At 38.5% G+C, this 11,650-nt stretch overlaps 1 protein-coding gene across 1 annotated transcript; it reads right to left on the reverse strand.

Moving 5' to 3' along the window:
• Positions 1–3,089: 3,089 nt before the first annotated feature.
• LOC121735370 (recQ-mediated genome instability protein 1-like) lies at positions 3,090–11,134 on the reverse strand. Its single transcript, XM_042126179.1, has 7 exons — positions 10,966–11,134; positions 10,599–10,792; positions 9,748–9,844; positions 9,449–9,561; positions 6,566–6,706; positions 4,242–4,978; positions 3,090–3,273 (listed from the first exon to the last, which is right to left on the reverse strand). The coding sequence occupies exons 1-7, from the start codon at positions 11,043–11,045 to the stop codon at positions 3,166–3,168; spliced, it is 1,470 nt and encodes a 489-aa protein (XP_041982113.1). The 5' UTR covers positions 11,046–11,134; the 3' UTR covers positions 3,090–3,165.
• Positions 11,135–11,650: the final 516 nt, after the last annotated feature.

Genomic DNA, 11,650 nt, shown 5'->3' on the forward strand with positions numbered 1-11,650 from the left:
CGTGTCCCGAGTTGACTCCGATTTCGAGTACGCTTCGTACTTATTTAGCCTAAACTGAGCTTCTGTCAGGATGAAAGAAAAAAATTAATATGAAATAGATGGTATGTGAACTGTGCGAGTCAAGGATATTTAAATGCAAACTAAACCTACCTCGTATTTTAAAGGTAGTTTTATAAATATCAAACTACCCTATTTCTGTGCAAGGTAGTGTTTCTGCATTTTATTTGTTTGTTTTGGCTTGAGCTAGTGTAACTTAGTGATTCGTTAAATATTACGTTTTTTATATTCATTGTTTGTCCATCTCGTCTTCCTTTCTATTGTTGATAGTTCTCTCTTAAGTCATCCAATGCAGGGATACATTAAAGGAATTGCAAATGTAGGAAATATAATACTAATACGATATGTTAGTATTAGCCAATCAGTAAGCTAGAAAATTAGTCTCCAACGTTAATAACGCAGTTGTTATTACATAAATGATAAATACAATTGGTACTTTTATGTTTGAAAAAGGTTTTGTTAGTCTGTACTTATATTCTTGCAGATTTGTGATTTTTTACCATGAAAAATGATATTTGTTGTATTTATATTAACATTCAAAATTATGATTTACATGAGCTATATTTGCTTTTGTTGCTCAATTTACTAATTATTTTAGACCAGTTTTAATTTGCCAATGAAGCCTTGAGTGACATTCATTTAAATTGTTTAATTTTCTTTAGCAATTATAGTATTCAGTAATTCAGTTACTTTATTATATTGAAGACAAACAACTTTATTATTATTTTAGTTGTGGTAAATAGTTGTATTTTGATTCTGTTTCTTATACAACTTAGTTAAGTGTTTTAAAAAGATACTCGATTTGATTAAGTGTTCCAGACAAAATGAAATGTTACTCAATACTTCATGTTTTAAGTTTTGTCAATTGGTATATTGTACCATATTATCTTCTGTGTTCATATATGTTATCGTGTATCCAATTATTGTATATTATTGTCTACCATAATATTGTGTTATAAACAACTGTAATAAAACATAGTTTTTAACTGCAAACAAATCTGGTTTTCTTTGATCATCTATCAACTTACGGCCGTTCCCAATATTTGATCTATCTCTGGTTTTGCCCTACTAGAGATAGGAATAGCTCATAATTGACATAAAATATATGTCTCTAATGTCTAATGTGAGCTCTCTAGTAGGGCAAAACCAGAGATAGATCAAATATTGGGAACGGCCGTTAGTCTTGAGTAAGGTCAGGCCACAACACTGCGTTGCGGCGTCGTATCGCAAAAACAACATCGCACAGAAATGCGTTGCGTTGTCACAACGCAAAAATGTCATCGGAAATCTCGCTGTCGAGACGCCCACGATGCGTTCTGCCGTCTGCGACGTCGTAGATTTTTACGATGCGACGCCGCGATGCACTGTTGGGGCCTGGCCCTAAGCGGAAGTCATACCAAAAGTGACAGTCTCTGTACTAATATTATAAATGAAAAAGTGTGTGTCTATTACATTTCCTCGCCGAAATCGCTGAACCCATTTTGCTGAAATTTGGTTGGAGTTACTTAAATAATATCCCATACCAGTCTCGGTGGCCCGTTTCATTAAAACCAGGCCAGCGGCCGTACCACGAAACCGTTTTGAGACTCAAACTGTGGACTCAAACAATCGTACGAAAATGCCGCGTCCCACTCTAACGTGAAATGACGTTGTTAGGGAGCGAACTCACGGCGCGGTTTTTTCCCGCGCCCGCCGTGGTTGCGGGCCCGCGCAAATGAGCGGTTTTATTTCAAAATTCACGAGAACGCTGATTTGTGCGGGCCCGCAGCTGCGGCGGGCGCGGGAGAAAACCGCGCTGGAGTTCGCTCCCTACGGCTACTGGGATCGCCCGCTAAACTATCGCAGAGCGCGCGGGCGCAAACCGCCGAGGCTGCGGGCGATCGCCACCCGCCGGTACAGCGGGAGCCGCAAACAGCCACGCCCGCCGCGGGCGAAAAACGCGCCGTGAGTTTTGCTTTCGTTTTTTACATACAAAACTGGATTCTACGAAGACTGCGGGCCCGCAACCGCGGTGGGCGCGAGAAAAAACCGCGCCGTGAGTTCTTATCCTTAGAGTAGGACGCGGCATTCACTTCCGATTGATTCTCAAAACAATTTCATAGTAGGCCTACAGTTACGCAGGAGTAATTTTATAGTATCCAAGTATGTACGCAGTAACTTACACAAGAGCACTCTTATTCCAACAACTCTCATAACCCAGTGGGACGGACGACCGACACGACTAGCGAGAGATCAGGCGCAGTACCGAATTTTTACATGCCCATCCGACGCATGGATCACCGACACGACTGGCGAGAGATCAGGCGCAGTACCGAATTTTTACATGCCCATCCGACGCATGGATCATCTTACTTGTCAGATAAGTAGTATAGGCGATCAGTCTGTGTTGTTCCAACGCGGGAATGGAACCCACGAACTTCCAGTCAAGTCAAAACCACGCAGGCGTTGCACGCGCACTATATTATACCTCTATTGACAGCCATCAATATAAATAAGGTAGATGACAAAAAATATCATCTTGTTTGCATAAGCAGTGTGTTTGCAGTTTAGCCTAATTTAAAATACAATTATAGTTTGTACGTTTTATGATGATATCCTTGACACATTAAAATTGACAATAGTAGGGAAGTTACCCAACAAAAATTAATCGATAATTTAAAAATGTCGAATCACTTCGTAAAGTATCGATTTCGTACTGACATTTCAGTGGTGCCGGCGATTTTAGATGACCGCCTTTTTTATCGATTTGATTTCGATTCAACAGAGTCAATCTCTATTGACATAAGTTCCGTTTCATGCATCTACTTTTTCAAATGTTTTCGTAACAATAATTTTATACTCCTATTTCACAGTTAATATTTATAATTTTATATTAATAAGTTAGCATTTAGCAACTTTTCATTTTTATTCATTTACAATTATATGAAACATTTGTTTTTGTAGATGGAACATAATTTATTACATTTAGATTTTTTTGGTTTTCTTGTAAAAAAACCCGTAGCAAGGAATATGAAAACTGTCACCCATATCATCTTAAAATGCACAAACTATAGAACTAACAAGTAGTTTATTTACATTAATAATTCTCTCTATTTACATAATTTTAAATCACCGTAATTCTTCTAGTGGCGTAAATTTAGTTATAGTTGGTCGTTCCATCATGGTAAGCTCTATAACACACTTCAGTTGTAATGTGTCCTTTGCTTTTTCCAGGGCCTAAAATAAAATATATATTATTTCCACCAAAAATAATAGGATAAATTACTGCAATGTATTTACGCTAGACGGCAGCACTAGCACAGACAGTAAATAAAAAGTTTTGTTCGACGTTTGACAACGTTTCTGTCAATATTCTGATATGACGTGTGCAACATGTCGGATAATAATAATAATACTCCCCACACCGATTTCGGTGACGGTGGCCAGTTTCATTGAAACCAGGCCAGGTACGCAGGAGTAATTTTATAGTGCTCAAGTGTGTGCGCAGTACACAAGAGCACTCTCTATTCCTTCACTCTCATAAGTCATAACCCAGTGGGACGGAAGGCCGACACGCCCGGCGAGAGATCAGGCGCAGGACCGACTTTTTACATGCCCATCCGACGCATGGACCATCTTACTTGTCAGACAATCAGGTGATCAGCCTGCATTGTCCTAACAAAACTTGGAAATAACATGTTTCCAACGCGGGAAGTTAAGAGCGTGGCTCTCGACTCGTGTGTTCGATTCGCGAGTCGAGAGCCACGCTCTTAACCACTAGACCACGGAGGCGTTGAGATGTCGGATATTGCTTGGATTATTTACTGTATATGCTATTAGTCGCCCTCTGCTGCTAAAAGTTTTGCCGCATTTTTACTGGCTAATGCCCGGTTTCTGAGATTTTCCGATTGAAGTGTTATCTATTCACTAGGGTTTTTGATTCTCTTTTGTCAAAATATTAACCAATGAACATCCTTGTTCAATATATAAACTTCTGTCAAAAAACCTGAGATACTGGGCATAAGTTAAGCTAAGCGACACATCTGCGGAACGTACGGCGCCGGACGTTCGGCTCAATACGCTCGCAATGTATTTCAAGTTCTCTATGACACATCAGCGTAAATTACGCCGCGTTCAGTTAGCGCGCAACCTTTCGTCGGCGGAACTTTCGGCGCCGTACGTTCGGCAGATGGTTTTTTAATTACCAAAACAGCCTTCTCCTTCAGTTCCGGTTGCGTCGCCATCTGCTTTTTGATTTGATTCATCTCCTGCGGCGTATAACCTACCACTTCCGACAGAACATCACTCGTGAATTCCACATCTAAACTACTGCTATCATCATTATCATCAACTATCGTACACCTCAAACTCCACCCATCTTTCCCAACAGACAGCTTAGAAAGCAACCTCATTATCTGTCCTTTAATTTTATATACCTTCCCTTTTCTTCTTTCCTCAGGTAAACTAATAATATCTTTGATTTGTACAAATGGATTTGCTTGCTCATGAGTGATCAAATCAGCTTCCATATCCCTAAAATAGTCGTCTTCGTCTTGAAATAGATCATCTTCATTTGGATAATCGTCTACTGTGTTTGCTGGTTCGGGGGTGATTTTTAATTTTTTTTCAGGTTTCGGATTGTCATCTAGCATTGGTCTTTTGACTGGATTGTCAGTGAATTGAGCTTCTAATGCCTCGATCTGCTCAAAATCTATATCATCGTCTCCGAAATTTGCCGGTGGAGGTTCAGAGGATGAATTGGAATGTAAGTTGAATTGAGCATCATTGTTTCTAACTGTGTCTATATGAGGAGCATTGAGGTTTCTTAGTTCTACTGATGAATTTGAATGGGAATTAAATTGATTATTATTGTTTCTTGCAGTGTCTATATGAGGAATAGTAGGGTTTCTTATTCCGATATTTATTACGTTAGCATCGGGTTCTGGAAACATGAATAAAATATCAGTATTTATGACTTTATTGGCAGAGCGAACTAGACTTCACAAAGGCAAAGCATTTCTCTGAGCGTTTGGGAAAACACGCAAGCTGAACTCTACTATGAAGTTAGTCTCCAGACTCTCCACTAGGTACTAGTACTAGTACTAGTACTTATGAAAAGTGTCGCTCGACTGCCGCGTAGTGCGGTTATTCCTTTAAAAACTACACATCCCATAGAACGGGAGTGCCGTGTCGCAAAGTTCCGTTGCCGCGTAGTGCATTTGGCTCATGAAATTTTATTTGCTATAGTCCGTCAAGAAAGTCATGACAGGCGGGAAAATTTGCTTAACGTAATCACGCTTTTATGGTTTTATGGTGTATTTTTTTTTTTTTTTTCACAGAGAACGCTTATTACATTTTAAATATGCCTTGCACATTTTTATCTCGAATTAATAAAGTTCTCATATTTTTTATTTCATTTAAAAAAATTCCCGCCTGTCATGACTTTGTTGACAGACTATACATAGTATTAGTAGTTACACCTAGTACTATCCATACTTGTATACTAATGTCAAATGTGGCGGTACCCACAATTCGCCTAAAAATTCTGCATCGCGCTATCGAAGTTTCGGAGAACGGCAAGATATATCTTCCTTCAAGATATATATATCTTCCACTGACGTCATTTCAGACGTTGTATATATAATAATATATATACATCGTCTGAAATGACGTCAGTGGGCTTTGGCCTGACCGAGCATGCTATCTCGCTCGGTCGGCAATATAATGAATGCGAAAGTGTGTCTGTCTATCTGTCTGTTACTTTGAGCCCCGAGGAAGGACATATAAGGATACTTTTTATCCCGGAAAAATGTACGATTCCCGTACGATAAACTACTTTTGGCGCAACGGAGTTGCGGGCGTCATCTAGTCTATATATATAAAACTCAAAGGTGACTGACTGATTGACATAGTGATCTATCAACGTACAGCCCAAACCACTGGACGGATCGGGCTGAAATTTGGCATGCAGGTAGATGTTATAACGTAGGCATCCGCTAAGAAAGGATTTTGATAAATTCCAACCCCAAGGGGTTCAAATAGGGGATGAAATCTATATATATAAAACTCAAAGGTGACTGACTGATTGACATAGTGATCTATCAACGTACAGCTTAAACCACTGGACGGATCGGGCTGAAATTTGGCATGCAGGTAGATGTTATAACGTAGGCATCCGCTAAGAAAGGATTTTGATAAATTCCAACCCCAAGGGGTTCAAATAGGGGATGAAATCTATATATATAAAACTCAAAGGTGACTGACTGATTGACATAGTGATCTATCAACGTACAGCCCAAACCACTGGACGGATCGGGCTGAAATTTGGCATGCAGGTAGATGTTATAACGTAGGCATCCGCTAAAAAAGGATTTTGATAAATTCCAACCCCAAGGGGTTCAAATAGGGGATGAAAGTTTATATATAATAATACTTCTTAACGCGAGCGAAGCCGCGGGCAAAAGCTCGTTACCTATAAACTTAAATAAGCTCATGTTTCGAAAAAAAAGCAAGCCCCTTAACAAATTACCTGGAAGATTCAATGATCCAAACTTAGCAGCCAAGATTCCGTGAAGTGAGTTGGTCCTGACTATGTCTTCCACCTCACCACCCAGAAGCTCAACATTTGCCTCGGTCAGGAGAATAACACCGCGGCGACACTCCACAGGTCCTAGAAAGACAAAAATGTGATTCATAATATTGTTACGGACGTTACGGACACATAGAGCCATCTAGCGTCAAACCAGCGCAACTTATTGAAGAAACGCAGACAGCGTAAATCCGCTATTGGATACTTTTTTTTTATGAAATAAGGGGGCAAACGAGCAAACGGGTCACCTGATGGAAAGCAACATCCGTCGCCCATGGACACTCGCAGCATCAGAAGAGCTGCAGGTGCGTTGCCGGCCTTTTAAGAGGGAATAGGATACTTAATAGGGGAGGGTAGGGATGGGAAGGAAAGATAATAGGGTAGGGTAGGGAAGGGAATAGGGTAGGGGATTGGGCCGATTGGGCCTCCGGTAAACTTACTCACTCGGCGAAACACAGCGCAAGCGCTGTTTCACGCCGGTTTTCTGTGAGAACGTGGTATTTCTCCGGTCGAGCCGGCCCATTCGTGCCGAAGCATGGCTCTCCCACGTATAGATACTAGATGGCGTTAGGCTTCTCGAAGTATTCCACACTTGTTTAATTGTGTACATTCGGGAAGGAATGCTCTCGAATATTCTGAGATTCGATCCGGCCCATATAAACTGAATTACCGGTCTGTCGCAGGCAGACAGGCCGGTAATTCAGTTCGATATGAGCTATCATCAAGGCGATTTCGGGGTGAAAAGAAGTGATCAATAGTGAGTGAACCAGTGAACCTTCGACTCGGCTACGACCTAGGACAGTGATAGTGCTTAGTGTTTGGACATAGTGATTTGTGTGACTTAGTGTCTGTGTTAGTGTTAATAAAGTGTTCAAGAGAGTCAGCAACTAGCAAGTCTTTCTCTCCAAATCCTCGAACCCTAGCACGTAACATTAACAATATTGTCATAATAGATAGTCAAGAATTAAGTTTTTTTTTTTATAAAAAGTTGATTATGTTACTTTCAGTATCCAATGTATTATTTTGCTTTTAGTCCATTGAATGAATCGCTCGCTAGAGTGCGTGAGCGGGATCGTGAGATTTTTTTTCGGAAACGTGTACAGAGTAATTAGTTCATAAACATACTAAAAGTCCTGGACACTAGGGGTACTGGCGGAGTGGGGGGAGGGGGGAAAGGGCCCTTTTTTGTGTTTTTCGCTTATATCTCAAAATTGGTGCGTTCTAGAGAAAAACTTTCAAAGAGTAGATAAAAGACCATAAAATTATCTACAAATAATACCTCGAATGTTTTATAAAATTTCTTACCGTTTTCGAGTTACACCTTTTCGAAAAGTAGGGGTAAAATGGGGAAAATGCCCATTTTTGTGTTTTTCAGTCATATCTCAAAATTGGTGCATTCTAGAGAAAAACTTTCAAAAAATAGTTGAAAGACCATTAAATTATCTACAAATTGCACCTAAAATATTTTTAAAATGTCCTACCGTTTTCGAGTTACACCTTTTCGAAAATGAGTTTTTTTTTAACTTATTAGCTGCTGGTCTATAACTTATTAGCTGGCCCGGCATACGTCATCCTGACCAGTAAATACACCAGCCCTATCCCTATTCTATTCCTGCCCTATCCCTACCCTACCCTACACCTGGACTTTAACACTTTAATCTACATCTGACTTAACATCTGATCATCGGGTTCTTTATAAAATATAATTTAAAATGGGAGTTTTGGCCAGTAAGGTCGCATTGTTACGGCAATGGGCATCTAAAAGATATGGAAATTATTTTCAGATCTTTACCAATGCCCACTGATGTTGAAAATGCAATCTTATACTGTTTCCGCCTTCGCCACGAGGAGGCACTCCCAGCTTATGTTTTTATTGAGTTGACAGTTTTAGTAGTAAGCAACTAAAGCAACGAATTACTACCTAATTCGTTGAACTAAAGAGTCTGATTGCCAACAGTTTGTGATAAAATGTTTTATTTTCTATATTTAAAAGAAAGTATTGTTAGTTATAAAAATAACTCAATAACGGCTGACCCGATTTGGCTGGAAATTGTTGGGGGTAGCTTAGAAAAAGAAGAACATAGGTTTTTTTTGTAGGTGAGTAGGTTGGGTAGAGGTATGTATGGTAGGGTTAGGGTGTTTAGGGCGTATATTTTACTCGGCAGGATGACGTCTGCTGGGTCAGCTAATAAGATATAAAGTAGCAGCCAATAAGTTAAAAAAACTAATTTTCGAAACGGCTCGAAAACGGTAGGATATTTTTAAAATGTTTTAGATGCAATTTGTAGATAATTTAATGGTCTTTCAACTATTCTTTTAAATTATTTCTCTAGAATGCACCAATTTTGAGATATGACTGAAAAACACAAAAATGGGCATTTTCCCCATTTTACCCCTACTTTTCGAAAAGGTGTAACTCGAAAACGGTAAGAAATTTTATAAAACATTCCAGGTATTATTTACTTATAGATAATTTTATGGTCTTTTATCTACTCTTTGAAAGTTTTTCTCTAGAACGCACCAATTTTGAGATATAAGCGAAAAACACAAAAATGGGCCCTTTCCCCCCTCCCCCCACTCCGCCAGTACCCCTAGTGTCCAGGACTTTTTATGTTTATGAACTAGTTACTCTGTACATGTTTCCGAAAAAAAATTTCACGGTCCCGCTCACGCACTCTAGAATTGAGTGTATTTTGTTCTAAATTATCACACACAAATTTTGAAATGTCAGTGAGCTGTGTTGTGTGATATTGTGTTGTTTAACCTCTAAATAGAGACTATGAATAAAATATAAATTGGGATATACCATGTACAGATTTTTACCTTTTATCATAACTTTGCAGCCAGGTGTTATGTCACAGCTGATGTTTCTCATGGGTTTGTATTCAATGCCTGAGATCTCTTGTTTTCCATCTGTCATATACAATTTCATCATTCTGAAACAATATTTGATATATAAGTAATTAAATCTTTTGTCGGTTATTCTTTAATTTGGAAAAAAAAACTTGGTATTACAATCTGATCCTTCTAACCAAATGCAAGAATCATCTCCATTAGTTAAATGAATCTTTGATGAAGTTTGTGATTTACATATTAATATTATGTCAAAGGAATAACATTACCTATGACTAGGAACTTTATCTTCGTAATTTATTGTGGCTTCAACATTCTCCATATTAACCTTCTTTAGTTTTAAATACTGCTGGTATGCAGGGGTACCTGGAATTTTTTAATATATTTTCTTCATTAATCCTTTGATTCTTGGAAATACTATTGTATTCTATTGTTGTCGCTATCTACGGTGCTTGTACTTGGGTTGATGGGTTTATCAAGCCCCATACGCTCACTGGTGAATGAGACACAATAGAATATCCATTGTGTCTCGTTTTCCTACGATCGATGGGTTAAAGATATTACATTATAAAGTATTAACCACACTTTGACAGATGTGAACTAGAGTGGCATGTCAGAGAAGTGAGTGGAAGCTGTTGGGGGAGGCCTTTGCCAAGAGGCACACAGAAACAGAGACCGCGCTACCGAATAATAATTAATTTGAATATTTTGCAATGTATGTAAAATAAATGTATTGTTTTTCTAAATAAAGGCTAATAATAATAATAAATAACCACACTTTTTTGCCAACATAAATCTTGCCAAAGTGTAGTTAATGTGCTCCCTAGACAGTAATTCAGCATAACATGTGTTACATGGTGTAATGCATTATTCACGCATGATTGTTTCATGATCGGCATATCATGCAACAAATAATACTGTCACATAAATGAATGTAATGTAGAATTGCCGTGTAGGGAGTGTTTAAGATGCATCCATAACATAGTCATCAATATAACTAGAATATTGTCATTTAATTCAAAATGTTATACTACATTACAAGGAAGATAGCTTACTCTGCACCGACCACACATAGTTATAAGAAAAATCGAGTCAAAATATTAATGTTCTACAACCATACCAATGTCAACAGCAGCATTAATCTGAAGAACAAATTTCCCACTGAGGACATGTTTGTGCTGGTTGTTTATATTAGCTGGCAGCGATCCTGGGCATATATCACTCAAGTTATTTAGAAGCCACTGCTCTCTAGCACAGTTCTGTATCTCTCTTATATTGCTAGTGCCATTTTCTTCGGTAAAATACTCTATAAACCTAAAAAGGTAATGTTATAAGACACTGGACTTAAATCTTACAGGGTTGAGTTTATAGTTTATTATGGACTTCCCATAATATAGATGAATTATATTTTTAGTCTATTCTCCCCGTGAGCTGCAATAACACGTTTTTTTAAACCTAAAATAATTGCAAAATGCAAAACACCTTACCCTGACAACCATTCGTCAACAACAAACATATGGTGAGAAGCTAAATAGTTCCGAACAGTATCGATTAAATCATTCGACATATTGATAAAGCTACAAGATATTTTATAAAACAATTTTAATTTTAAATAAAAATTCGAAATTCAATCCGAGCCGCCTTGGAGCCACCGAACACCGCCGATTGCCGAATGTTGACAAAATTATGTCCGACGTTGACATTGACATGTGTCAGCTGTCTAAACTTTTTCCTTTTCCTACAATTTTCACAACTTTTCACTTATATTTTGCCACTTTTTTACTTATAGCAACCGGGACTTCAAATATCGTTATTTTTCGTAGCGTTTCTGCTTCAAGGGCATTGGTTTATTACTTGTAGACTAACATAAATATTATTAGGATTGGGACTTAAAATAAAAAATGTAAAGTTCTGTAACTACTTCTCGTTCCTTATTTTTCTCGCAAATTTGCGAACGTTGTCGTCGCATGCATATGTCTGCTCTCGGCGCTGCATCGTGACTGTCATACGCGAGTTTTCAAACTAGACGGTTTCAAACAAGTTGCAAACCGACACTTCTACCAGTGGTTGAAAACGCAGGCCTCGCTACCAAGGGCGTTTAAAGATCAAACTAAATTTGGCATAAAACAACAGCTATCTACACGGTTGGAGACTTAAGTTTTAAGCCGCCGT

The sequence above is a fragment of the Aricia agestis genome, chromosome 17 (assembly GCF_905147365.1).
Source record: "Aricia agestis chromosome 17, ilAriAges1.1, whole genome shotgun sequence".
NCBI lineage: Eukaryota > Metazoa > Arthropoda > Insecta > Lepidoptera > Lycaenidae > Aricia > Aricia agestis.

Excerpts from the sequence above, each read along its gene's own strand:
- LOC121735370 (XM_042126179.1), bottom strand. The coding sequence starts at position 11,045 with ATGTCGAATGATTTAATCGATACTGTTCGGAACTATTTAGCTTCTCAC. Across the intron at positions 6,707-9,448 it reads CTGCAAAGTTATGATAAAAG|GACCTGTGGAGTGTCGCCGC; the intron begins GTAAAAATCTGT and ends TTGTCTTTCTAG. Across the intron at positions 3,274-4,241 it reads TGAAGGAGAAGGCTGTTTTG|GCCCTGGAAAAAGCAAAGGA; the intron begins GTAATTAAAAAA and ends ATTTTATTTTAG.